The 26,673-nt window shown below is 36.7% G+C and overlaps 3 protein-coding genes across 7 annotated transcripts; 1 reads left to right on the top strand and 2 right to left on the bottom strand.

Moving 5' to 3' along the window:
• The first annotated feature begins 2,993 nt into the window (after window positions 1–2,993).
• Window positions 2,994–6,224, top strand: LOC113287177 (ubiquitin domain-containing protein 1-like). 2 transcript variants are annotated; one of them, XM_026535854.1, is made up of 4 exons: window positions 2,994–3,256; window positions 4,241–4,381; window positions 5,622–5,741; window positions 5,851–6,224. In XM_026535854.1, the coding sequence occupies exons 1-4, from the start codon at window positions 3,220–3,222 to the stop codon at window positions 5,913–5,915; spliced, it is 363 nt and encodes a 120-aa protein (XP_026391639.1). In that variant the 5' UTR covers window positions 2,994–3,219; the 3' UTR covers window positions 5,916–6,224. The 2 variants fall into 2 exon arrangements, with proteins under 2 accessions (XP_026391639.1, XP_026391640.1); XM_026535855.1 differs by having other exon boundaries at window positions 2,996–3,256; window positions 4,259–4,381.
• A 652-nt stretch (window positions 6,225–6,876) lies between these two features.
• Window positions 6,877–8,208, bottom strand: LOC113287176 (NEP1-interacting protein-like 2). Of its 2 annotated transcripts, none has more exons than XM_026535853.1 (2): window positions 7,955–8,208; window positions 6,877–7,654 (listed from the first exon to the last, which is right to left on the bottom strand). In XM_026535853.1, exons 1-2 carry the CDS (start codon window positions 8,057–8,059, stop codon window positions 7,046–7,048), a joined length of 714 nt encoding a protein of 237 aa, XP_026391638.1. In that variant the 5' UTR covers window positions 8,060–8,208; the 3' UTR covers window positions 6,877–7,045. The 2 variants fall into 2 exon arrangements, with proteins under 2 accessions (XP_026391638.1, XP_026391637.1); XM_026535852.1 differs by having other exon boundaries at window positions 6,877–7,696; window positions 7,955–8,204.
• Window positions 8,209–8,400: 192 nt separating this feature from the next.
• On the bottom strand, window positions 8,401–13,366 carry LOC113287175. Of its 3 annotated transcripts, none has more exons than XM_026535851.1 (8): window positions 13,181–13,366; window positions 12,336–12,391; window positions 12,142–12,266; window positions 11,640–11,799; window positions 10,623–11,044; window positions 9,910–10,419; window positions 9,466–9,547; window positions 8,401–8,776 (listed from the first exon to the last, which is right to left on the bottom strand). In XM_026535851.1, the coding sequence occupies exons 1-8, from the start codon at window positions 13,247–13,249 to the stop codon at window positions 8,632–8,634; spliced, it is 1,569 nt and encodes a 522-aa protein (XP_026391636.1). In that variant the 5' UTR covers window positions 13,250–13,366; the 3' UTR covers window positions 8,401–8,631. The 3 variants fall into 3 exon arrangements, with proteins under 3 accessions (XP_026391636.1, XP_026391635.1, XP_026391634.1); XM_026535850.1 differs by lacking the exon at window positions 13,181–13,366 and adding an exon at window positions 12,826–12,952 and having other exon boundaries at window positions 9,910–10,410; XM_026535849.1 differs by lacking the exon at window positions 13,181–13,366 and adding an exon at window positions 12,826–12,948.
• Between the last annotated feature and the right edge of the window lie 13,307 nt (window positions 13,367–26,673).

Below are 26,673 nucleotides of genomic sequence, written 5' to 3'. Positions count from 1 at the left end.
TGCGGTTTCCTCGTTAACAAAACTTCTGGTGTCTGTGTTATTTCTTTTCCGCATTATATTTGTTTATATAATTGAAATATCACAGGTTGTGCATAAGTTCAATCAATTGTGAATCCAACCTTTGGTTGTTGATTAAACTGATTGACACTTGGATATTGGCTTTTGATACCGTCCAAGTTATTTCTTATATTCAATCGGGCTCGCAAATTCCTATTTGTTTGATTGCAGATTGAATTGAGAAATTGAGATATAACTCTTTGATATAGTTTTCTTAAGATTTAGTCTGACTATCTAGTTGATTCTCTTGAAAGTATATTGGAGTTAGTCCATACAGATTGGTAAGCGAAATATTGGGTTTGGTTGTTAGACCCCCGCTTTTTCAGAATTACTATATTTATCGAAGGTACAAAGGAAAGACATCTTCACTGCTCTTAACCAATCTTGTCGAGAAAATGTTTATCCTCACAGAAGGTGCCTCATGAACCATCATCCACGGACAAAGAGATGTACGACTGAAGACTGCTTACTACAGCTAATCTCAAAGGAAACGAATTTGGGAGAACGTTGATTGATGTTGGTACTGCTGTCAACATTGTTCCACTGAAGACCCTCAAAGCTGCATGGATCAATGATAGGTGTACTATTTGCACTAGTTTGGGACCTTAATTCATTGCTTTATTTGTTTGAACACCTATATAAGAGAGATTTATTCACTTCAGTTTTGGATAGTACTTTTTGGAGAAGGAGAAAATCTAGGGCTTGGAGTTCCGATTGATATCACGATTTTTACTGTTTGCTATTTGATTTTTTTCATATTATTTTTCATGGGTTTTGAGAAATCCATGAGTAGTTAAACTTTCAATTGGTTAAGGATAAAACCCTAAGTCACGAACACTTTTTTCAAAATATACAATAATATAATTATTCATCCTCTCAAATAAAGTTCGAATTCTACTATGCATAACAATTGTTTGATTGTTTTCAAATAATATGATTAGTTGTTTTGATTATTTAAGTTGCATACTACATATCATATCAACTTGTCTACAACTAATTAGGATACTTAAATAATTTTATCAAGAGCCCTAATAATTAGTAGTGATTTGTGATTACTAATGGTGTGAATTGTGAAGGACATCACAAGTAAAATTTGACCTAGGTTGAATATGCCACGATTGCGTTTGTATTGTCTATGATTAACTCGTCTTATAAAACTTAAGGTAATGCTCTCCCACACTGCCGCGCAGGAAAGAACTATAAGCTAGCAAATTGGTGGACGTTGGATTATGCATCCGACGGAAAAAATTGCACATGAGTAATATTTGGTATATTCTTACAGCTGTCAAAGAATTTCTAATTACAAGCTAGTCCTTATCATATTTTACATTTAATAATAAGTATAGTTTAGTGTTAATCCAATCATTTCTGAAACTTTTGAGGAAACTGGTTTACCGCTTAAAATCACGCATCATAAAATCGTTGGTTTTAGAACCCCTTGAAGTGAATGTGAAAATTCAAACATGATTAAGGATTCCAATTTAGTAAGCGTAGTTGTTGATGGGTTTTCTTTGCCCACTTTATCATCAGTAAGCAAACTCAAACATGAGCAAGAAAAAAAAATACATGATCACAAATTTTGCACTCTAAATATTAAAATTAAAATTTGTGATTTGTTCTTCCTTAACAAGAATATATGATCATCAAAATCTTAAAATCACATAGGAACTACTTCATGTAAGTAGAAGCACCACAAAAAAACTGCCTCCTCCAACATCTCGTCGACCGTCATAATAAACTCCCTTCGCATCATCGTTACCGTTATCTTCAGTTTCACCGGCGCCAACAAAGCTCTCGTCATCATCAAATTAAAGAGACGCAGAGGAAACTAGACTAAGTTTTAAATTTATCTAAGTTTGCATATGAGGATAGAGAATTATACTTTTAAAGGATATTATGTTCCATTTTTTTTCAAATGTTTGCTTCACATTCAATTGTGAAATCGGGAAAGACGAAGATGACAAAGTGGGAGTATTCTCTGATTTATGTTTATACATGATAAGGATTTATTTGTAATTAAGTTTTATATGACAGCTAGCTTATGATCCAAGGGTTGACTTTTTATGATCCAAGGGTTGAAACGTTGTTAGGTTATAAATCTACCACGCGTTGTCGTGCGAGATAGCATTATTTCCTCAAATTGAATCTATTAGCAATTAGCACTAGGTTATTTGGTGGAAAATAATTTGTGTATCAGCGATTGCAATATGTGTTGATATTAGGAGGCGTAATGAAGTACTACACCGATTGGGGGATATTTTGGAGTTATTGGTAAGAGAGAGATTGAATGATGAAATTAGAGTTTGATTGAATAATATGTACAGTGATGGACGGTGAATTCTTTAACCAACTTTCTCCACTGGTATTTTCTTAAACATTTTATTCCTACTGTTTTAGTTTAAATTAATTTTGAACCATAAAAATTCCCTCAGTTTATTTAAGTTTTCATCCATAAAAATACTAAACAATTCTGAGGGCAGTGTCGAAAAAAGCACCTGAAGACTGTCCGTCCGGATCCTTCACCAATACGGTACAAGCTGAGCTAGAAAAATCACCATCGCTACGCACTAGTATCCCGGACTATCCACAAATGCAAGACTGCTAATAGGGATACCATTTTATTTTGGGACGTACCCAATATGCATACAGGACAAAAATTTGCCTTTAGAACCACAGTAGTACCTCCATCAGCAGCCTTGATAATTTGCAACAAATTTGGCATCGAAATTGACAGTCTAGGACTCTCTAGTGAGTTGTAATCCCTCAAAAGAATTTAAAAGTTAAAGAGCAGTGATACACGTAAAGTGAGTAAAAAGTGGTCACAGTTAGCTGTCGTTGAGCTAAGCCGTCATTACTAGTATTTACTATTTAGTGTGATAAGAGAGAGAAAAAAACATATACTGCACTCTATAAAACCATCCTTAAATATAAATTAATACTTGCCCCAGAGAATTTTCTTCTTTCATTTCATTCTCTCTTTGCTCGACTTCCAAAGACCAAAACGAAAACTTCACTTTCTCTTTCTTCTTCTTCTTCTGTACAGGATAAAGAAAAGAGTTTGCTGGATTTCTTTATGATTAAAATCCATCATTCTAGTGTCAAAATTGTTAACTCACCTCTATTTTTCATCTTGATCTTGACTGAGTTACACCAATAAACAAAATGGGTTGTGCTGGATCATCTCAAGCTAAACAAGACGGTAATTACTTTTTCATATCTCTCGTTCTTTCTATCTATCCATCCATGTTTCTACACTTACAGTCTGTGATACTTGGTTTTAGGTTTTCTCTGAAATTCTTTTTATGGTTATGAAATCTGGTTATTCAAGATTAGTGTTATTGATGCTAATTAGACAATTAGGTTAATCTTTTTTTTCATTGTATAACATGCATGGATTTTAGGGTTGTTTAATGGATTTTGTACTGAACTGGTTTCTGTAATTTGATTCTTTATTGTTCTCGAATGTGTTGAGGTTTCAGTCTAATTTTTTACATCGTTTTGTTTCTTGAACCAAACTACCATATGATGAATAATGATTGGTCCTGTGCTGTTATGTGAATGATTAGAGTTTCTGATTTAGTTGATTAGGGATTCCATTAAGAGAATTCTCACATAAGAAATGATCAATTTATTAGCATTATTTATTTTTATATGTGCCACTCATTTCGGCTAGCAGTCTTCGGAAATTAGAGGATCTTAACCCTAGTTCAGAGGATAATATATAATTCTGGTTCCGTTGATCATTAATTTGATGGAAGATGTTCTAACAATGGCTTATGGGTACTTCTAATGATATACATTCTATCTTAAGCTAATTAAAGGAAATAAATAACTCCAAGTTTACAGAAATGGTTTCATTGGTCTGCATATATGCAGGTTGTAGTGCGTCCGCATTATTATAGCTGTTTTATTCTCTTGTTAAATTATCTTATAAAAATCTTGTCTCCAAGTTCATTAATCTCGTGAGCTGTAGGCTGTAACATTTGTATGCTTATTGTTTGATGCATAATTATTATCATCCTCAACTTGAATCCTGCCCAGTTAACAGAAAGTTAAGTTGCTTTCAAAACCTAAACTGCGATGTTCTGCTTTCTCAAGCATGAAATTTCTTTTTGTGGAGGCTTTGTATGCATGGCGTGCTGGCGCCACCTATTTTCAAGTTACACTTTTCATTCATGTACAGTGTTTTTGATGATCCCAGAGGGTGTTAGAAAGATTCGCAAGCCAAAGCCTTGGAAGCATTCACAACCTATAACAATTGCACAACTTACTCAGATGCGTGATGAGTTCTGGGACACAGCTCCTCACTATGGTGGCCAGAAAGGTAGGCGCTCTTTTTTAAACGTTCTAGTAGTTGAATTTTATCTTTGTGGATCATAATTGACAGTAGGCATGGTGATATTATCACTTGATGAATCAATGTGTCCATTAGTGATGTTTCGTGTTAGTACACAACACAAGTGAGAAGACCTATAAAATAGGAAGTTTTTTGTTCTTTCAATTTCTCTTCCCTGTACTTTTTCTTAAATTAATCTTCATTAAGACGAAAGATCAATAGTTACTAGTCAGACTTTAACATGATGATCCAGATATTCATTTTATCTTCTGTTAAGAATGTGCAACAGCTTTCAAATTGTTTGGACGTCAGTGAAAGTGTAAGCATTAATTGTGTATTTACCTGTGTTACAATGATACGCCTAAAAAGTATCGATACGTATTTGCACGGATACACGTAATAATACTCCAATACTTCAAGATACAACTCAGTTAGAAAACTTTGACTAAATATTAGATATCAACAGCTGTTAAGATAAATCGCAATACCTTAATATTAGAAAATTTAGATATTTTACTAGATTCTATGAGAAGTTTTAACTATAGTGACAAAATATTAGTTCCAAATCTGTCCACTGATCTTTCTCTAGACTTTCTTCCTTCTTATCCAGACTTTTTCTCTCCAGTGTGGTTAATCATACATATTATATGCATATAATCTTTCAAATTCACTACTTATATATCTATGTTAAGCTGATATTTATATTGTGTGTGCCGTATCCACGTATTTTAGTTTTTTAAGTTGTCGTATTGAAGTAACGTACTGGATACAGGAAACCGATACCGTGTCCATATCGTTGTAAGGTATTTACGTATGTCTTTATGTATGTGTTGAAGTGTACATGCCTTTCCAACATTTGTTTGCTCTTTAATGTTCTTGAGCTACTAAAAGTAGTTTTTAACAGCCACATGTGTTTTCACTCATTGCACGCCCTAGTTAGATCGATTTGCAGTTGGTTGTGTCTAGTCTACATATATAAAAATCCCTGGCATCAACTCTAATTCTAGTGGCGACCTTAGAGCTGTTGCATGACCAAACATGTTATATACTTCGCTTGAAAGTGTTCACTTGTATTTTGGCATGCCACATGCTGGTTTTCACTGAAATCTACTGATTCACTGATAGAGTTATGATGTAGTTCGGTATCCATGAATGATGGTTCTCTTCATTCCGAAAAGTTTTATCAATGGACACAGACCTAATGGCTGTCAGCTTTGCTGTTATTTAGAGATTTGGGATGCTCTCCGAGGTGCAGCTGAAGCTGATGTGAGTCTTGCACAAGTGATTGTGGACAGTGCTGGTGTCATTGTTACAACTTCTGACTTAACAACCTGTTATGATGAAAGAGGTATTGTGTAAATCTTTCATAATCCTTTCATTTCTATTCTCAACTTTCTGCTCCTTCAAAATCGTTGTAATTCTGTACATAACCTAAAGAGATTTAATGCCTATTGCAGGTGCTAAGTATGAACTGCCGAAGTATGTTTTGAGCGAGCCATCCAATTTGATTCGGGAGAACTGAGAAAGATAATAAAAAGACATCATGCTTCAGTAAAAGATCATGTAAATCATGTAAATTGCTGCCATTCCGTTTTCATACCTTTTGCTGAAGGTGGCTAATATCTGTTTAGTACTTGCACTCCTTTGATAGGAATTCACATCTCCACATCTCAATATTGTGCCGGTAGTTATCTTTTAACATGGAATCAAGGAAAAGCAGGATCTTGTGTTCCTTGAGGTAACTAGATTCTGTTTCTTAAAGAAAACATAGTAGTTTGTATACTGTACTGAAAACATCAATGCAATCTCATTTACAAATTTTACAAGTTAAGTCCTGTGTGTTGATACTCATATTTGGCAGTACAGCGGGATAAATTACAAAAATGTTTGAATCTTGGATGAAGTTCCATTCAATCTCCCTATGCCCTTTAGTTTTTTGTAGTATCGAATCCCTTGAATGATCTTTTGGCCGAAAATACCTTCATTGTAGGCAGTGTTTAAGGTGGTGGTAGTCGGGCCGATAATTGGGTGGTGTCTGTTGGTGGTTGGAGGTATTGTTTTCAATGTTTTGAAATTGCTCACTTCCTCTACTTATTTAGTTATTTATGTGCTTTGGTGGTATAACCGGGTACAAATTTCCCACCGCTCAACTTTCTTGAGACTTCCCCTTCTTTTAAATGATATTACACCGAGAAGGGAAGTATGTTACATCAAGAGTTAACTGGTAGGCTAACCAGTTGCGTGGAGAAGTCCACCATTCACACTCTTGGACCATTTTTATTCTAGCTCTATTAGCAAGAGAAAAATGTTCACTCTTCCCTTGGATTTTTTACCATCTTGGACCATTTTTATTCTAGCTCTATTAGCAAGAGAAAAATGTTCACTCTTCCCTTGGATTTTTTACAATGGATTCTCGAATGGTGTTAAGAGTGATCTGAAATGTGGTTATCGACTTACTGTTATACCAACCAATTAGAACAAGCTAAGACACCCCAAATTATTGATATATAGATGCCTCATGAAGAGTAAGAGTTCAGTATAAAGTTGAACAACACAAGTAGCAATATCACAAGATCCATAACTTGGTACCAGTCGTAGTAAAGTTGCGATATATTCTTGGCAGTTAAGAACTTCCTCTGCTGGACGATTACATTAGTAAAGAGTAAAAGCCATCCTTTGAAATTCCACGTTTCTTAAAAGTGAGATAAGATCATCTGCACTTGTATCATCTGGAGTAACACCGCTACTGCTCTGTCTATAGGAATTGGTATTGTTATTCATGGGCAAGTTATTATCCCTGTCCGGCTTGCTGAGTGCAGATCTGCATATTGGGCACTGACCATGACTCTTAACCCAAGGAATGATGCACTCTTCATGGAACATATGATTGCAAGGAGTGACCAACACCTCCGTATTTGGAACAAAGTCTTCTATACAGATCACACATCCTTTAATACTGTCATCATCCTGCTCCTTGGAACTGAAAATACCACCACCAGTGTCTCTGTAGTATAAACACCATTTTCTTTTAGTAGGAGGATTGTAGATCATCTTCTTTAACTTATTTCGATCTTGGCGTTGTTCTTCTTGAGTTACACTGGATTCTACTTGCTGTGGAGGGAGCTCCATGGGCCACTGGTTTACCGCCCCCATCGTGGGAGGGAAGTCTTGAATGAACTGTCTTAGCCTAGGATTTAGTGTATGTGCCATCTCTCCTGGTACCAAGATCACTCGCCTATGAGATGAGGATCCACTTGGAAACTGAAATACCGCTCCATGTTGAAGAGAATGTTTAGAGAACAGCTTTTGTCCACAAAATCACCAAGGAAGATTAAATGAGGGTCTTGTACACACGCTAAATCCGTTTGTGATGGAAATTTAAAAAGAAAAAAGAAAAAAAAAACTATGTGGCACCTGGACTTCCCTTCAGGTGCGGAGGTTATAGATGGATAGACAAGGAAAAATTATCAAAATTTGGTCTATGTGATCAAAATTATCACCTGTGTACTTCTTTCAGGTGTAAATACATGCAGTTCAGGGGTTAAAGAGATGATAACTCACCGCCGGCCCGTTAAGTGATGCTTGGAACATCCTGTTATTGTTAGACATACGGCTGCTCCCAGGACTCCAGTTTCTGGAATTGAATCTATTGTCCGAGCTACTCATTTTCTTTCTCGGAAGAGATGATCACCAGCAGCAGTATACCCGCTTAAATTATCACCAGCTTCATCATGGCCAGATATTCGACCTGTTCCAATGGAGTGGTGGTGGCGTTGTATAAAGCCTTCACTTTGTTCTTTCCTAGTCTCAGAATAAAGCGATTCTTTCCTTTTGCTTATTCCCTTTTGTGTGCGCATCATAAAGTGGAGATTCTTATATACTCTTTGTTGGCCATAATAAAAATGATAACAAAAGAAGAAAGTAACCTAATATTATCCAAGGAAGGAATTGAATATGTCATCTCCATTAGACCATAAAAATCGGAAAAGGAATTTCAGTAACGGTAATAAAATAACCAACAAAAAAATCTGCTCATAGATTCATGTAACTTCTACACTATTTAGTTTCTCAAATTCATAATTTCGCATTTCCTCAAAGCGTTTAACTTTCACGACACTAAAAGGTTTAAAATCACATTGCCGAAATTAACTTTCACGACACTAAAAGGTTTAAAATCACATTGCCGAAATTCAATTTTACACCAGAAAGATTCTGATACACTAAACCAGACCAACTTGTCAAGCCTTTTTGAAAAAAGAGAGAATGTTGCCCTGTTTAGCATCCTTCACAGCACCCTTTCCAGTTTTCTTGGCTCCAGCTTTGCTCACTGGATTAGATTGAGCAATACTTCCCAGTGCAGGGGACTTCTTCGCAGCTAGAGGCCTGCAATCACAAAAGGCTGTTAGTCATCTAAAAGAAACAACCCAATCATATAAAAAAAAATGAAAAAAAAAAGACGCAAACTAAAAGGTCGAGGTGTCTTTCGAATACGTATTACATTCATGTTAAACTTTCAGTTGCCGAAATATAGAAACATACAGAAACACCTTGGAGTTGTAAGGGGCAGACGAGCAATACAATAATGGGAACCGGAAAATTCATGTTAAATCTCCAGTTGTCAAAATATAGAAACCATATAGCTGCTTCCAGCAATATAACTTTCGCAATCCTAAGAACCTAAAGTTGAACCATGCAGAAACAAACACCTCGGTGGCAGTACAACAAAGGGACCTGGAAAACATAGTTTCATTGACACCTAAAATAAAATGCAAATCTGGGGTACAAAAAATACAATGTCTCTCTCAGTCACATTATCAAACGTAGGAGGTTCCAGGTCAAAAATATGCGTCTTTGGTGATTTCAGTCACACAGTTGTAGGGGCATCGAAGCATTTGGACACTAAAATTCATGATAAAATACACTATTAACGCTTTAACATACCGAAACCTCATATCACAAGCCTTACATTCCAAATTGCATGGGAAGAAGCATCCCAAATATGGCGCAATATGAGAAAGTTATCTTGAAAGGCAATAAATGAATATCGTTGTATTTAGGAATAGAATAATGACCTGTTTTCGGGGCTAACAGTGGTTGTGCTCTTGTCATTGCTCTTGGTATTGTTGTCCTCCCCATCCCAAACTACCTCCGACACTGACACAAAAATCAAAGAAATCGTATGCTCATCAGAACTTTTAAATACTAGTTAACCCAATGACTCTAAACCAAGTTTAATTTTGAATAGATCAGATAACATAAATCGGTCCTTTAAGTAACAGTTACATGCTTCTCAAGATCTTCGATGAGTTAGCCATATAGATGCATCTTGAGGAAGTCCAATATCCTCGTAGATATCTCAAGGAAGCACACCACGTATAAAAAATCAGCAGTAAATACAATATTACCATCATGAATCTCCTTTTTTCTAAAAATTATATTCTCGTCATGAATCAAGTTAGAACAGAACTAAATCCCAAAAGCATAAGTGTTTTGATCCAAGAAGACTTTAGTCTCACCTTCTCTTCCACGCTCATCGATCCTTGTCTTAAGCACCTTTTTCCTTTTGGGTGAATTTGGAGTAGCTTTCGTTGCTGCATTCTTTTTATTTACACCATCCAAATCAATACAACTTTCAGTCTTGTTTGGAAATGAAATCCCAGTTGAACTGCTCTTGGTTATATTAGAATCTTGCTTTGGAAGCACGCAAGAATCTCTTTCAGCTGCTTTCTCTTGCTTAATCTCATTAAGGTCTTCTTTCTGCACGTCAAAATCCAAATGGTTTTTCTCGAGAGCCAAGTTTGCAGTTTTTTTGAAATTCGAATCCAACTGCTTTCTCGGCGGATCCGGAGAAGCTAGATTGACAGCACCTTCACAATCCTCTTCATCAGAGTAATCAAGCACAACCCGTCTTTTTCTGCTGAGTTCCCCGTTAGAGGATCGCCTACGGTTCACAATTTGATCATCATCATCATCGCTGCTTATAGCTTCAACTGCTTCACGAGGACGTACTTGAGCTTCTGAGGTAACTAAGTTTCAAATCCAGGCAGAGTCAGCAAAAAGTTAGGGACCATAAGAAGGAAAATTAATTACACATTACCTGATGAAAATTTTACACATTACCAGATGAAAATTTTAAATGAACAGAAACAAGCTTTAAGACTGCAGACTACAAGAGGATATAAGCATGTTGGGATATAAATGTGGATACATGATTCAAGCATAAACCCACCTACAGGACATGGAACAGCTTCATCAGTTGAAGGTGGTGAGCAGGGTTTTGATTTTGCCCGACCCCACAAATTAGCTAATGATCCACCAGATCCTGAAGAGGTTTTCTCACTCTGACTTTTCGTTTTATTAGCAGGAGGTACAACTTCTTTTTCTCTGCCTGAATCAGTTTTGCCAGCCAGAATATTGACGCTTGACCCAGTATTTTTAACTTCTACGACTGATGCCACGACAGTAGAAGACTGTCCAGTTTTCAGGGTTTCTTGCTTTACTAGCTGTAATTTTGAAGAGCTTATAGTTTGGTTTGATGTATTACTCCTGTCTGGTACTGTAACTGGTGCTCTCTTGGGCTGTGGGGGAGCGACACCTATAGATGATTCATTCAAATTGCGCTTGACATAGGAGTTCAAAACACCACAGAACCTGAAGAGATATAGAGTTGTAGTAATCAGGATTATAGGTGTCATGTTAGTAGAGTTAATGCGATACGTTAAAATGAACACACTGGAGCAACATAATTATTAATTATAGAAGCATGAAAATAAAAACTTGCAGTGATCTAATCTTTAGCTTAGTGTTTTTTAATGAACAAAAAAAAAATATATGTATATATAAACACAATTTTAGGGTTGCAAAGACAACCTATATCACCATTACAACTAAAATAACAGGCAACATCAGTCACAATTAAAAATATAGGGTGTGTAAACAGAACCTATGACCATTACAATTACAAACACAAGCAACAACCTGTCACCGCTCTGACTAGCCTTTCTAGTCAGAGCATGAGGAAGTTTTGAACAATGGTACTAATAATTCAGGAACTCAACGACAAAAGCAAAATGAAAAGTTCTGATTGTTTCCTAACCCTGCATTAACTTCAATAAATGAGAATCTTTATATTCCAATAAAAAAAAGAAGGAATAATCAAGAATCCAACTTAAGATGTAGGGTTCTGACAGCGGGTTCCTGATAACGTGCAGAATTACGAAAACAACAATAGGGATGAAAGTGATACCTGTTGTCTCTCAAACAATTTTCTGCAGAGTTGGGTTGGTCAAAGAGCTCTTCTGACTGTATAAATTCTGCACTCCAAATCGCAGCAGGGTCTTTTGGGATGCATGCTTGCACGCTATAGACCTGAACTGAATAACTATCTTCAAACTCATCTTTGATGTCTGCAATAGATGTTAAGGAAAACATGCATAACTGAAGGCCCAAGTAAACCGCAAATTGCTTTTCCAAAAACAAAGTAGATAAATTTGGTGATCAACAGGATTATTTAACCTTTTAAAAGTACCCTAGATTATCAATAATTTCTAGACGCAATGTATAAGTATAACTATCCTTATGCAGGTTTCTGAGGAATTAAAAAAAATCCTAAGCAGAAATCAGAAGAGCTCTATATTATTTGTAATTGATTCAATATGGATTCCTACAAAAAAATGAGATAAATAGTTGACTTCTTATGTTGTTCTAAGCACATGACTATGTTCCCAAAGTAGCACGGATTCTCTGACCTGAAAGTTTGGGTGCAGAAACAAGCCTTATACGGTAAACCGTAGGATTTTTCTTTAACCAGCCAGACAAAGTGTAAATTACTTCCATCTCATTTCCATGCTTTTCAGCGAACTCCTGAAGCAACCTAAATATAACAAGCAGTATAAGTAGCTGAACAAAAAAAAAAGTAAACTGAGATGAAATCAGTTCTTACCTCTTTGCATCATTGGATGATACTGAAAAATTCCGACTAAGCCACTTGTATGATACCTGGCCATGCAATTCATATCTTAGTTAACAAAATGATGCTAAATACCTATGAGCCCATATAGCAGAATTTCCAACAAATGATGCTTCACAACAACATAGAATGCTTACTGATGAAAGAAACACAAAATCTCATGCAAAATCCCAAGGTATGACATTTAATAGAGAATTAAAGAGAAATGTTTTATAGAGTTATCCCTAATTACAGCTATACAAATTTGATAGGATACAGAAATTTTATACAGGAATTCATTGTTAAGATAATCAAAGTCCCAAATATACTGAGTCAACCATAGAGAATTTTGTGACGTCTTTAACGCAGTGCTGTATCAGCCTATTCGTTCAGTATTATGATTACAACTGCCCATCATTCGGCTAATTAATCAAACTTTCAAAATCATGCTCAGAAACTATTGTTCATAAACTTATAATACTACCAAATGAAACCCTAATTTGATTGACATGCCCAAATAAATGATGACACCGAGATCCATCGATGTAATAACAGTGATGAGACCAAATTGGTTCATCTTGAACTGTATTCCTTGAAAGATATCATCAATTTAGTTATTTGCCCTAAATTCTCCTCTATAAAAACCCTACAACAACAAGTTGTTCAGAATCCTAAAATTATATATAAATCCACAAAATTCGCACAGAAATGATTCTGCGGCACCATCGGTATACTTAATTTAAACTTTAACATCTAACCAATAATAAAAAAAAGAAGACAAAACTTTGATAATAATAATATATAACCCTCGAAAGATATTTGAAGATTTATATTTTTACCACTTGAAGTTTATCAGAAACAAGAGCTTCGATCTCACTTAGAACATCTAGGGTTTCGCCACCCATCATCTTCCTCGACAATCAGCTAGTGATCTTCAACTGATGCTACCAAAAATGCTGCCGCGCAAAAGGAGAGCCCACAATTTAATGGGATTATCTTTCCCGCCTTTTTCTGAAATTTGGGGATTGTTTCAGGGGGTTTATTGAGTGACCTTTTAGATAATATAAAATGAATTTTATGGTAACCCGAGTTGACAGTTGGTATTGACACGTTAGCTATTTGGGTAAATTTAGTCGCCTGTTTTTTTTACCTGACTTGATTGGGGTATACACGGATTAATCGGAGTATACCGAATGTGACAAAACCTGAGTTATTTAAAAGTAAAACAGGACACTTCTTAATCATGTATTTTTTAAATGGTTAATATACCCTTGTTTAATTAATACTGAAAATTCTGATTAGGTTAATTAATTGAGTTTAGATTAAAATTTTGAAAATAAGAATTCAGTAGATTAAACCTTTTGTCTTATGAGTTCGATTTCGATCAACATTTTCAATTCTGAAAATGTGATAAAGTCGGCAAGGTCGAAGATTGAAGAAGGTGCCGACTAACTTTGGCCGGCAATGTCGACGTTTGAATAAGGTGCTAACTAAGTATAGCCGGCATGGTCTGCGGATGAAAAGACTGTCAACTATTTCTGGCCGGAAAGGTCTATGAATGAAGAATATGCCGACTACTTTGGGCCAGTTATCTTATGGTCCGCATATAAACATTTCGTACACTGCCAGCTATCATATTGTCGGCTTATAAATATTTCTTACCCTGCCGGCTGACTAATAGTCGGCACACAAATAATTTCTAACATTGCCGGTTGTCTAATAGTCGGCAATGTAATCTTGCCGACCTTTAGTTATACCCAATAGAAAACATGGTATGGGAAGATGTAATTCACTTTTTTTTTTTGGTAAAATGAAATTTTATTGTTAAATATTGTTGTGACCTGTTGCCAAGAGATCACATATATGAGGTTCAAAGTTTACATAACTTTCAAAACGTGCAGAATTTTTTCTTGCATCTTTAGCAATAATATCTGCAGCTTGATTATCTTTCCTAGGAACTGAAATAAAATCACAAAACAAAAACTTGGAGATGAGGTATTGTATCTCATTTATTAAGTTCTTATTCTCCCATTGAATAAGCAAATTACTACTCTTAATAGACTCTATTACTAGTTTGGCATCCGCTCCAGTTTGAATGCTTGAGAAGTTCTTCTCCAGTGCCCAAAATAAAGCTTCGCAAACTGCCATACACTCTGCTTCTTCTGGATTCAGTGCTCCATCTTACTAGTTCCCTTTGATTCCAAGGCATGTACCTGAATAATCATGTATTACAATACCAATACCATATTGATTAGTATTCTGATCAAAGGAGCCATCTACATTAAGTTTGAAAATACCATTAGGGGGTGGCTTCCAGTTAGAGTTAAGATTAGAAATGATATGAGTGGGTGCATTAGATATATTATAAGTGCGCAAATGAGAAGCTAAATGATAAGAAATTTTATGCAAAGAAGAGATAGAGTTGAGTTTTACTCCCAGGAATACCATATCACATCTATCCTTCCATAAAATTACATATGCTTATCATAAGCAAGAAAAGCTTACTGTCTTCTGGTGCATTGTTGTCGGGATCAAACCAACTTAATACCCGTTCAGAGATAGAATTGAAACTTTCAGAGATAGCATCAATATTAATGTTCACACCCTTCCATACTTCTTTAGCGTGCTTGCAATGAAAAATAATATGCTCCATGTTTTCCACAGTATCGATCTCCGCAAATATCACATTGAGTGTCCAAAGAAGAATTATATTGAGCTCTCTTGCTCTTTGTTATATTGAGACCCCTTATACATTTCCAAGAGAACAATTTAATTCTCTGAGCAGCTGAGCAGTTCCACAGATTCTTCCAGACTTTAGGATTAATACTAATACCATTTATCTGAATATCACTGTTATTGAGAGTTAAAAGTGTATAGGTGCTTTTAACTGATAATTTACCATCTTTAGAGGGAGGCCAAATCATTACATCTTCTTTGTTGATATCAATAAAAAGAGCTTAAATCTTCATTGAAGTAGCAGCATCAAATAACTTATTAAGGAGATCAATATTCCAAAGACTTGAATTTGGTAAGTATAGTTGTTCTACAACATCATAAAACCTGTATAGATCATTAATAAGAGTAAGAGGTTGAGACATACCAGGTATCCATCTGTCTAGCCATATTTTTGTATTCTTTCCATTATTTATCTCCACTAAGTAGTTATCTTTTATTATCTTTAATCCCTTTGTAATGCCATTCCAAGTATAAGAGCAATTTGCTGTGGAAATATTTTGATGAAGTAAGTCACCACCTTTGAAGTATTTACTACCCATAACTTGAGACATTAAGCTATTTGAATCAGTGAAAATCCTCCATGCAAGCTTAGTAAGAAGTGCCAGATTAAGTTTCTCCAAATCTCTAAATGCCAGAACACCAAACTCCTTAGGTTTACAAATGCTTATCCAAGCAATTGGATTAGAACCCCTGTATTTGTTGTAGTCCCAAAAGAATTTCCTTTCAATTGAAGTTAATTGTTGTATGAGAGCATTAGGCAGTTTGAAAGTGCCTATTTGATAAACTGGAACTGAATTAAGTACATGCTACACCATAGTCCCTCTACCTGCTTGAGAAAGAAAAGAACTAGACCAAGAAGAGAATCTGTTCTCGAAGCTTTCTTTAATTGATTTAAAAGACTCTTGTTTTGAATGGACAATAATAAGGGGTGAACCCAAATATTTTTCCTCAGAACTCATAACTTTAACGCCAAGTAATTGTATTAATACTGAAGCAACTTCTGGATTGGTTTTCCTGCTAAAATGCATTGCAGACTTCTCAAAATTGTTTACCTATCCAGACTGTGAGCTAAAATCATGAAGTAACTTCAATAAATTATTTTTAGCTAAAATGTAATTTGCTTGAGTAAAGATCAAGCAATCATCTGCAAAAAGTAGATGATTACTGGCTGGTAACATAGCAGTCACTTTAATACCAATAATTGACTTATCCTGTTGAGCATTAGTGAGATGTCTAGATAAGTATTCCATTGATAGAATGAATAGATAAGGTGAAAGAGGATCACCTTGTCTTATACCTCTTGTGGGGTGGAATTCTTCACATGGAGATCCATTCAGCAAGACAGATAATGAAGTAGTACTTATGCATTAAAAAATAATACCTCTTGTGGGGTGGAATTTCCTTAGATAAGATGTAATTCACTTTATTCATGCAAATTTTATTACTACATTGGTTGAAACATAAAATCTAACTCCTTGTCGATGGAACAACGAATGCACTTAACATGTGCATCAAGCCTTTGAACCCTTAGGCGATCCTAGTGGACGAGTTATAGTCTCGTGAGGGTTTGCATAGAGATCTACCCACAAAACCTACACTAAAACCATCAATCTTCGATGGAATAATCCGAGTCCCATTCAACCGACATGAAGTCCGGAGCATACTCGAGAATTTTGAATACCATGAATTGATAGCTTGCATCGAATACAAATGCTTCCCCCTTTTCCTCTAAGTAGCGCGCTTTGACGACTTCATGCTACAAAAACAGAACACAAACTTACTTTGTTAGTGGTGTTTAGTAGGAAGATCAAACAACATAGATCACGTAAAATAAACCACAAAAATACTTACAAATTGTTCAATGGACAATCCAAAGTGGCTAGCGTTCAAAATCGGCTTTTGGATAGCTAACAAAGCAAGTATAACATTTTCGATGACTAGGTGCCTATCATGAATTTGTTGAACACTTCTTCCATTAGGATTCCCAAACTCTTGCTTGTGTTTGTTGTATACCCTAGCCCAAAAGGTTTCGCATCCACCCTTACAGAGGAGTGATTTCTAACCCGAGTTTTCGCATACCATGCTCTGGTGATGGATAGATCTTCATTTGAATCAAATGATGTCATTGTTGTATGTAGAGGTATTGGGAGATTTAGATGGAGTGTATGATGGTATGAGATTTGGAGAGTATATGCAAATAGGTGTGTGTTGTTTTGTAGAGAGAACTAGTGTATTTGTAGGATGGTTCCAAAATTTGGCCGTTATGCTAGTCAATCAATGCAGTTGTACTTGCAAAAATTTGAATACTCGCCAGCGAGGTTTTTGTTTCCCCAATATGCCGACTAAGTTTAGCCGGCAGGGTCGTGATTTTCTTACCCTGTCGACCTTATGATTTTAGGCACCAGGAGTTCATTCTCTTTTGTATAAGAGTCGGCGAGGTATTTGGTCATTAGCGTGCCGACTTTTATATAGTCGACAAGATCGTAATTTTATAATCCTGTCGACCTTATGATTTTAGGGCATCAGGAAAAGGTATTTTCTGTACCAGATAGTCGGCAGGGTCGATAATTTAATACCTTGCCGGTGGTACAACATTCGGTTAGGTATCAATTTGCTTACTTGACGACCCTAATAACTACACCATTGAAGCTGTCAGGGACGACAGTCTGGCAATTCACAACCTTACCGGCCCTGGTTTAGTCGGAAATGTAACGTAACAAAACCCTGCCGGCGGAATTATTGAAACTTAACATAGCTAAAAACAACATTCATTCAACAACTAGAAATCCAACATTCATCCAAAATACGAAAACATACGTCCCATAAACCTTAAAAAAAACATATGTCCAACCATTAACCTTACCATTTGTCTACCACAACATAAAGAAATAAACTAGAAATGCATTCATTTACCAGCACGACCACGACCACGACCCCGTTTAGCATTTTCACGACCACCACCACTACCACCACCACCACCACCACCACCACGGGTACGAGCTCTCTTTTTGTCAGCATTCACCTTGGCTTGTGCTTCCCTCTTTAGTTCAGCATTAGCTTGCTCCCACAATTCGTCGGCATCCTCATTGTCAACATTGCTAGCATAGTCAATGTGCTTAGTTTGCTCTTGAATCAACAAAGGCTTCCCTCTTTCTCGCGTGCAACACATCATCTTCACAAGGATCTTCAAATGCTCCTTCGATTTTCAATTAAACAACAAACAATTAATAGACTAATTCGATAGTGTAATCTTAAAACAATAAGAACAACTCTAAAACACTTACAAATTTTTAAGACATGTTGTTGGGTCTTTCGGTGGAATCTTCTTATTATGACCCGGTTGTTCAACAGCCCATTCCCTAATCACAGTAGGACGAGCAAAACCCAAGTACCACGGCATATAATTTTCATGATCTTCATGACCTTCGGTCACCTCATCCAAAAGACTCCTATCAATTTTATGCTTTTGTCTTTCCCTACAATGAGATGTACCTGGTGCTAGAGCGTAATGGACGCCAATACTTTTTTGGGACGTGGTGCACGATTCCCTGACCACTTTAAAGAACGGCTCAACATCGAAATGGGGTTCTTCTTGGACGTAACCCACTTGTCGCATTACTCGATGTGGATTGTACATTGAAAATCCATGGGGTACAACAAGGGACCGTAGTACAATGCAACATAATTTCTCCTTTGGATTAAATCTTCATTTCTAGCAACTCGATACGGATCAAATATTACCTCATCCGCAGTCAATTTATCCAAGGCGATTCGCATTTTGATAAGCTGTTGCGGCATATCCTTATCTTGACCACCCTTAAAAATGTATTTCTGTTCTCTTGGCTTATCAACCGCAAGCTTCTCATTCAATTTGACGTAGGGGTTGGCTTTCATTAAAGTAGGAAAGTGCTCATATATCCAAACCTATGCAAACACAAAGTTTACTAAGAATCTTACATTACGAGCATTTTGCAAATATAAATGATTTAGACAATTTCATCATCATCATCATCATTACCTCCTCCAATAGGTGGCATGTCTTGATCACCATCATCATTATCATCATTGTTACCTCCTCTAGCAGCCGGAGTTCTTTCAACATCATCATCATCATTACCTCTTCTACCAGATGGAATTGATTGGTCTTCATCTGGAGTTTCATCTGAATCATTTGGTTCAGGTGGTTGTTGAGAATCATTCCGTCTACGGATCTTGAGCGTTCTCGGCTCAACCAATGCCCCTCGATGTGTTGTAGTCAAGAGTTTGTCACCAACACGAGAAGGTCTTGAAGGAGGAGTAACAGTTTTCTTCCTTCCTTTGCCAACCTGAACAAGAATAATCAAGAAAAGATTTATAAGTCGGCAGGGTCGACATATATAACCAATTCAGCAGAACAATGGTCGGAAGGGCCGACTAATAATATACATGCCAGCTAAACTATAGTCGGCAGGGTCCTATTCAAATAACCTGCCGTATTATAACAAATATGAACACAGTAGATACGAGGATTTTCCACATAATTAGTCGACAAGTTCCATAACCCATACATTTCCGGCTAAAAAACAGCCGGCAGGGTGGTATCCAAATACCATTCCGAATTTAAGCATCAGGAACCATTATTTTCAAAACAAACTGCCGGCATGGTATTTGAGTTATAACCCACCGACTATAAAAAAAAAAAAATCGTCGGCAAGCTATTAGGTTGAATACCATGCCGACTCTGTAAAAATCAGTTACATGTATTCAACAGCCGGCAAGATCTTCAACCTAAGAGCTTGCCGACTAATCCTAAATATGAAAAGTCGGAATGGTCGTGGAACAAACACCTTGCCGGCTGAATAAGTGCAAATTCACAAATTCGATTTTGCTGACCTAATTTGACATGCAAACATGAAATTTAAGTACTGGAGTGAGTTTAAGTAGGCCCTTACTTTCTTAATCGCGTCATTTCTTCGGTTTCAGCGGTGTTGATATCTTCTTCTTCGACGATTTTTTTCTTCACCTTCTTTTGAACTAAATTTGCAATTCCAGGGTTGTATTCATTGGGTTTTCTATTTGCTCCTTTCATACGACTAGGCCTCGCCCGTGGTGGCTCCATGTTTGAAGATTAATCAGAATTTTCGAATTGACGATTACGACGAATTAATCGACGAGTTTTCAATGGTGGGGGATGGAGAAGCCGTCAAGGTAGAGGTGGAGGAGAAGGAGAAGAGAAGAAGATGAAATAGAAAAATGAAAACTGATTTAGGGTAATAAGAATTATAAAGGGTAAGGATAGTTTTGTAACTTCACCCATGTTCGTCCTCCCCTTAGTAAGAGCATTATGTCCATTTAAATCTGGGTATACCCCAATTTGGCCAGTTTTTTTAGGTGGTGAAGATAACTTTCACAAGTACTTTCAACCGTCCGAGTGGATTTCAACAACAACAACAATAATTTCAGCCGCAACAACAACAACAACCTCAAAATCAGGGGTCCAATATGGAAGAGTTGCTGAAATCTTTTATGCAAAGAATGGATGGTGCGGTTAAGGACTTGCAAACTCAAGTTGGTTCCATGGATATTGAGTTGAACCAATTGAAAGCACAAAATAGTAGGAAACTTCCTTCTCAACCTCTTAACCAAAGAGTCCTATTACATTGAGAAGTGGTACACAACTTGTGCAACCTGAAATTATTGATGTGGGTGATATGGAGACTCAGAAGGAACATGTTTTGGAGGAAACGAATGATGATTGTCCCCAAAATTCTGGGTACCTATTTCTAACTTTAAAACTCCTATATTCTACTTATGTTCCTTCTTTACCTTTCCCTCGTAGGTTTGCTAATTCGAAGGAGGCGGAACTAGAAAAGGAGATTTTAGACATCTTCAATAAGCTTCATGGAAACATTCCACTCATTGATGCTATCAAGCAAGTACCCAAGTATGCGAAGGTTTTGAAGGACTTTTGTACCAAGAAGAAAAAGCTTGTAACGACTCTCAAGCTCGTCAACTCTATTTGACTGGTCTAGCGATGATCAAGAGACGAATTTACCGCTAATGACTCGATTAGCTAACATAGATTTTAATTAATAGAAATTAATCTAACAATGGTCTAGATACGAAACTAGTATCATTGAATAGGTCTCGAAAAGTTGTGCGAAATGGATTACTCGAATGTGTCATTCGGATACCGCACGAAGAAGATATCATCGGATAAGTATGAAGGGCATATTAGTTTTTTCGCAAATAGACCGATATGGCTGACCTTAGAGCTTCTCTAATGGAATGTGTGTGGGGGAAAAAGTCTTCATCCACGTAGGATACAAATTCATATTTCCTAAAATCTTTCTCCAACCCTAACCTCTTCAACAAGCATGGAGATTACATGGCATATTTTTTATAGACATCCTCTAGCTCGACCTCTTGTTTTAGAGGTTCACCAAGAGGATTTATAACTATCCTAGTCAGCTTTTTAAAATTAAAAACAGATCTTGGCATAAGCAGGCATCTGCCTAATTGCTTCTAACAATGGAATGTTGATGTTCACCTGCTTAAATGTTTCCATTATCTCGTTGAAAGTCGACTCCTTATTTGTTGGGGCTAACAAATGTGGATATGGGGCTCTAGGCAAATAAGTAGTCCTATCAGGAATTTCTTGGGACTCCTTAGAAATTGTTTCAGTTTCCTCAGCTATGGGCTCCTCTTGGGAAGTAGAAGGTGAAACTACAGTATGTCCACTAGGCATGGCTACCTTATTGTCTACCGTTTTACCGCTCCTAAGAGTTGTTATAGAGTTCACATAGTTTGATGATTGCTCACCAACTAAAGATATTTGATGGACTCTTCTAGCATTAGGCTGTGGTTGACCAGGGAACTTTCCATCCGCTCTTTCTCTTAAAGACTCAGCAATTAGACCAACCTGGCTTTTTAACTCGAAAATAGCCTGAGAGTTAGCCTGAACCATCTTTTTATTTTCATCTAGACCTTGAGCAACTGATTGCTGAAATTCTATAGTGTTCCAAGTTAACAAGGCGAGAGACTCTTCTAAACTCGTGATTTTCTTATATGAAGGAATCTGAAACTGTGTTGGTCCTGAAAGATTCTTAGCATAGCTAAAACCCGGGGGAATAACCTGAGGGTTACTAGACTGACCTTGACTATGGCCCTTAGACTAAGAAAGTTTTGGATGGTTTCTCCAACCAGGGTTACAAGTTTCTGAATATGGGTCAAACTTCTGATGGTTCTCAAATCTAGTGTTATTATAAATAGCATGGGCTTGTTCTTCAGTAGTCCGTCCTTCCCAAAAAAGGCTCCACTCTACCACTAGTTCGACTCAATTCTAAAACTTCTAACCTTTTAGCTATGGCTGCTATTTTGGTATCTGATTCAAAAGATCCCTCAACCCTATTAACAGTTCCTCTACTTAGAAGAATGGTTTTCTTGGGCTCCCTACTATTTTCCCATTGGTAGGTATTTTCGGCGATTTCATTCAAAAATGTCTTCGCCTGATCAACATCTTCATTCTCAAACCCACTTGTGCATAAAGACTCAACCATGGTTGTTGTCGAATAATCTAAACCCTCATAAAGGATTTGAACTAGCCTAACCTTCTCTAAACCATGGTGAGGACATTGAGATAACAAGTCATTGAACCTTTCCAAATACCTATATAGAGATTCTCCCTCTTCTTGAGCAAAAGTACAGATTTGCGTCTTAATAGACGATGTTTTGTGCCTAGGGAAAAACTTCTGTAAAAAGGCATATGTAAGTTGGTCATAGGTTTCAGTTGACTCAGAAGGAAAACTATACAACCAAGATTTGACTTTATCTTTCATGGAAAGGGGGAATAACCTAAGTTTCAAATCATCATCATCTAGGTTTTTAATTTTCAGAGTGCTACAGATTTCCTCGAAATCCCTAACATGAAAATAGGGGTTTTCACTCTCTCTCCCTAAAAATACTGGGAGCATCTGTAAGGTCCCAGGTTTCAGTTCATAATTTGCCTCAGTTGCAGCTAACTTGATACATGAGGGATGAGAGGTCCTAGTTGGGTTCAACAAAGCTTTCAAAGTTGTCATTTCTGGCACTACCAAAGGACTATGAGTATTTTCTTCACTAAGTTTCAAGTTTTCAAAGCTGAAATTTCCAAAGACATGGCTCTCAAAAGAAGAGTCTTCGAGCTCCCCGCCTTCACAAGAAGAACTACTAGGTTTTTCACTAATTAAACGACCTAGAGTATCTCTTTTCCAAGCCCGTTCTCTGATGACCTCGGGCATACACTAGAAAAACAAAATTAAAAAGAAAAATCCTAAAAGGAAAGGAAGTTCTATGCAAACACAAACACGGCTGACTCCACCACAACAAACCTACTGATTTCTAGCAAACAAAAAGCATGATGGCTCCACTTAGATTGTTTCTAGACCAGCTTTTAATCCTTCGAAAGGGAATTCGTTACAATTTAAGCAAACCCCTATGGAATCAATCTGAGTTAACGTAAGTTGAATAGAGACAAGGGAAGCTCAATGGAGTTTTGACACCCAGACCTTACTGGCAAAACATTCACTTGGGTTACAAGGCGGCACGCTCAACTTACATTAACCATCATGAACTTAGAAAGTATGCTTAAAAGAGCAACCTATATTTCTCGAACGACTTTCCAATTAAGCTCGTTACCCTATAGGTCTCGTTGTAGTCAAATTTTAAGGCTTAGGTTCGCGATTGGTATCGTTTTCCTAAAGTGGGCAAGAAGAGAATGGTGATGAAATCCGAACCTATATCTTGTATGGCCAGTCCTTACCCTTTACTAGAAAATTATACCGTTTTCAATTCCTCGACATATAATCACACGAAAGAAGACAATAAACCCGCTGATAGGGGATTCACGGGTGTTTAGACAAACTTACCTCCCGTTCCATACGGGGATGAACAGCTGAAGTCGACTCGGGCCACCGACTCCAATGTCAGTGTGGGAACCCGAGGGGCCGAGGTAATATCGTAATTGCCGTCCTTCTCTGCAAACGGTTTAATATTTAATATACTACTCTTCCGTAGGGTTTAAAAATAAAAGAATGTCCAAATGTCCAAGTCCAAAGTCCAACGAGGAAAGTGCAGAAATAAAATTACAAAAAATATAGAATATCCTAATACAATCTCTAAAAACTAAAAAAAAAAAAAAATATATAAAGATTAAAAACAAAATCTAATAAAATTCTCTCTCTTTTTATTTTTTTAATTTTTAATTCTTTCTTCTTTTCGCTTTGTCCTTTGACTCCAAATCTTTAAGTAATCACCAACAACTTTGGCAACTTCTTTCTCTTTCGCCCCAAAATCCAAAAATATGTAATAAAAAGACAAATACCCAAAAACGTAAAATAGAACAAATAAAATAAAATAAATCTAAAATTTAAATCTAAAATTCTAAACCTAAAAACAAGTCCGCGTCGGCGACACAAAAATTGATGGTATTTTTCAATGATGTTGTAGTAAAAGGTTCGTTGAGACTTGTGAAGGTTCGATTTTTAAACTTAATAAAACTAAGAATATAGCAAACTCAAATATAAAAAGGTGTTTGTGGAAATTATGGAGAGGATGGGGATAGGAATTCACCATTGGACGATATTAGTGCCAAGCATAGAACATCAAAACACTAAAGCAAGCATACTCTATCAAGAGAAAATACACCTAACTAATCAAAATCATATAAACAATTTTTAGTTCAATGCAAAAATCATAATTGAGTTGTTATAACTAATTAAAAAAAGAAATGTATCACTTTTACCGAAAAACGGCTTCCTCCATAGCCCTAAGGATTGGGTTTAGCTCATCATGATGGAAACACGTTCAAAATTCGATTTCATTGCTCCAAATGTGCTTACAAAGATGAATATGTAAGAAAAGAGGGATTTGTAACGCTGTAACGCCGTTACTATTACAAACTGTGACTGTTACAAAGAAATGGTACTTTTAATTCGACGTTGGCACTGTTGAACTGTCGCTGAAAGACTGTCGCAAAACCGAGAAAAGGCCACGGTTTATAAACGACAGTCTTTAGCAGCTATATGTTCTTGATGTTCTTCACAGATACAGCAGCAGAAATATTCGCTGCAACTCACGATTCTCCACTCTATTCTTCACCAAAAACCTCTGTCACATCTCACTGCTATCCCAGCACCTATTTATAACCCAAATCACTTCAAATCTCTCGAGTAATTGCAAAATATTTTTGATTATTCTCCATGCAAGATACGGTATATTTTTTCCTTTTTTCACCTCTTCACGCGCCTTACAGCTGCACACTCTCCTTACTATATATGACACGCTCCAAGCTATTGTTGGAGTCAACAAACATGCTCAGAAATCGTTCAAACTCATGCAATCTCGTGAAATAACTCTCCCATGCACGGACTGCCCTGTTTTCTTCTCGCAGAAATTCCAGCCAAACTGGATCGAATCTAACACCTCTACCATCCCTGTCTAACCCATAGAAACATACCCAATCAATTCCAGCCTTTTAGTCTCCCCGCAACAAGCTCAAATAGCCAACCGTAATTCTGCCAGTTGAGAATTGTTGTTTTTTTCCCGCCAAAACCAGAAATTTGAAATGATGAAGATGGTGTCCCCCTAACCACTGCTGGGTGCGAATAGCAGGAAGACACCCCTTATCATTTGAGTGCCCCTTAACCAATAGTGAGAGTTTGTATAACACCTGTCCTCCGGGTGCCAAAATCAACTTTTCGAGCTGAATTTTCCAACAAAGTTTATTTTCAAAAATACCTAAAAATACACAAAAACACAATATTAGTACGAAAATCGAGTTCTAACACTATAAAAATTGAGGACAACTTAGACACAAAAATGTATCTATCACGGTCTTGCAAAAGAAACTCCCACCCAAATGCAAGGATCCAGGTAGTTTCGCTATACCTGTAGAGATTAGTAATACAAGGATTGGAAAGGATATGCTTGACTTAGGAGCATCCGTGAATATCATGCCGACATCTATTTATGAGTCTTTAAATTTGTGTCCATTGAAACCAACTAATGTTGTTGAAAAAGCGGGGGTCTAACAACACCACCCAATATTTCGCTTAGCAATCTGTATGGACTAACTCCGAAATAATTTCTAGAGAATCAACTAGACAGTCAGACTCAATCTAGGTAAAAGTATCTCAAGGAGTTAATATCTCTCTTTTGTTTTGATTTACTCGAGCTAATAGAAATCAGCGAGTCTTTAATCAAACACAAGGAATAACTTGGATGGTACCAAAGACCAATATCCAAGGATCAATCAATGACAATCAACAACCAAAGGTTAGATTACTTTAATTGATGATCTAACGCACAACCTGTATTATTTCAATTATAAAGATAAAACAATATAATGCGGAAATTGAAATAACACAGATACCAGAAATTTTGTTAACGAGGAAACCGCAAATACAGAAAACCCTGGGACCTAGTCCAGATTGAACACACATTGTATTAAGCAGCTACAGACACTAGCCTACTCCAAGCTAACTTCGGACTGAACTGTAGTTGAACCCCAATCAGTCTCCCACTGATCCAAGGTACAGTTGTACTTTTACGCCTCTGATCCCAGCAGGATACTGCGCAC

This window comes from Papaver somniferum, chromosome 6 (genome assembly GCF_003573695.1).
Source record: "Papaver somniferum cultivar HN1 chromosome 6, ASM357369v1, whole genome shotgun sequence".
Taxonomy (NCBI): domain Eukaryota; kingdom Viridiplantae; phylum Streptophyta; class Magnoliopsida; order Ranunculales; family Papaveraceae; genus Papaver; species Papaver somniferum.
This window is presented reverse-complemented; position numbering and strand designations above follow the sequence as displayed.

What these genes read in the sequence shown, in the direction of transcription:
- LOC113287175 (XM_026535849.1), bottom strand. Translation starts at nt 12,918, where the DNA reads ATGAACCAATTTGGTCTCATCACTGTTATTACATCGATGGATCTCGGT. An exon ending in TCATCCAATGATGCAAAGAG is followed by an intron (nt 12,267 to 12,335) that starts GTAAGAACTGAT and finishes TGTTATATTTAG; the next exon opens with GTTGCTTCAGGAGTTCGCTG. An exon ending in CGATGAGCGTGGAAGAGAAG is followed by an intron (nt 9,548 to 9,909) that starts GTGAGACTAAAG and finishes TTTTTGTGTCAG; the next exon opens with TGTCGGAGGTAGTTTGGGAT.
- LOC113287177 (XM_026535854.1), top strand. Translation starts at nt 3,220, where the DNA reads ATGGGTTGTGCTGGATCATCTCAAGCTAAACAAGACG. An exon ending in ATCTCAAGCTAAACAAGACG is followed by an intron (nt 3,257 to 4,240) that starts GTAATTACTTTT and finishes ATTCATGTACAG; the next exon opens with TGTTTTTGATGATCCCAGAG. An exon ending in TCACTATGGTGGCCAGAAAG is followed by an intron (nt 4,382 to 5,621) that starts GTAGGCGCTCTT and finishes GCTGTTATTTAG; the next exon opens with AGATTTGGGATGCTCTCCGA.
- LOC113287176 (XM_026535852.1), bottom strand. Translation starts at nt 8,059, where the DNA reads ATGAGTAGCTCGGACAATAGATTCAATTCCAGAAACTGGAGTCCTGGG. An exon ending in CATCACTTAACGGGCCGGCG is followed by an intron (nt 7,697 to 7,954) that starts GTGAGTTATCAT and finishes TGTGGACAAAAG; the next exon opens with CTGTTCTCTAAACATTCTCT.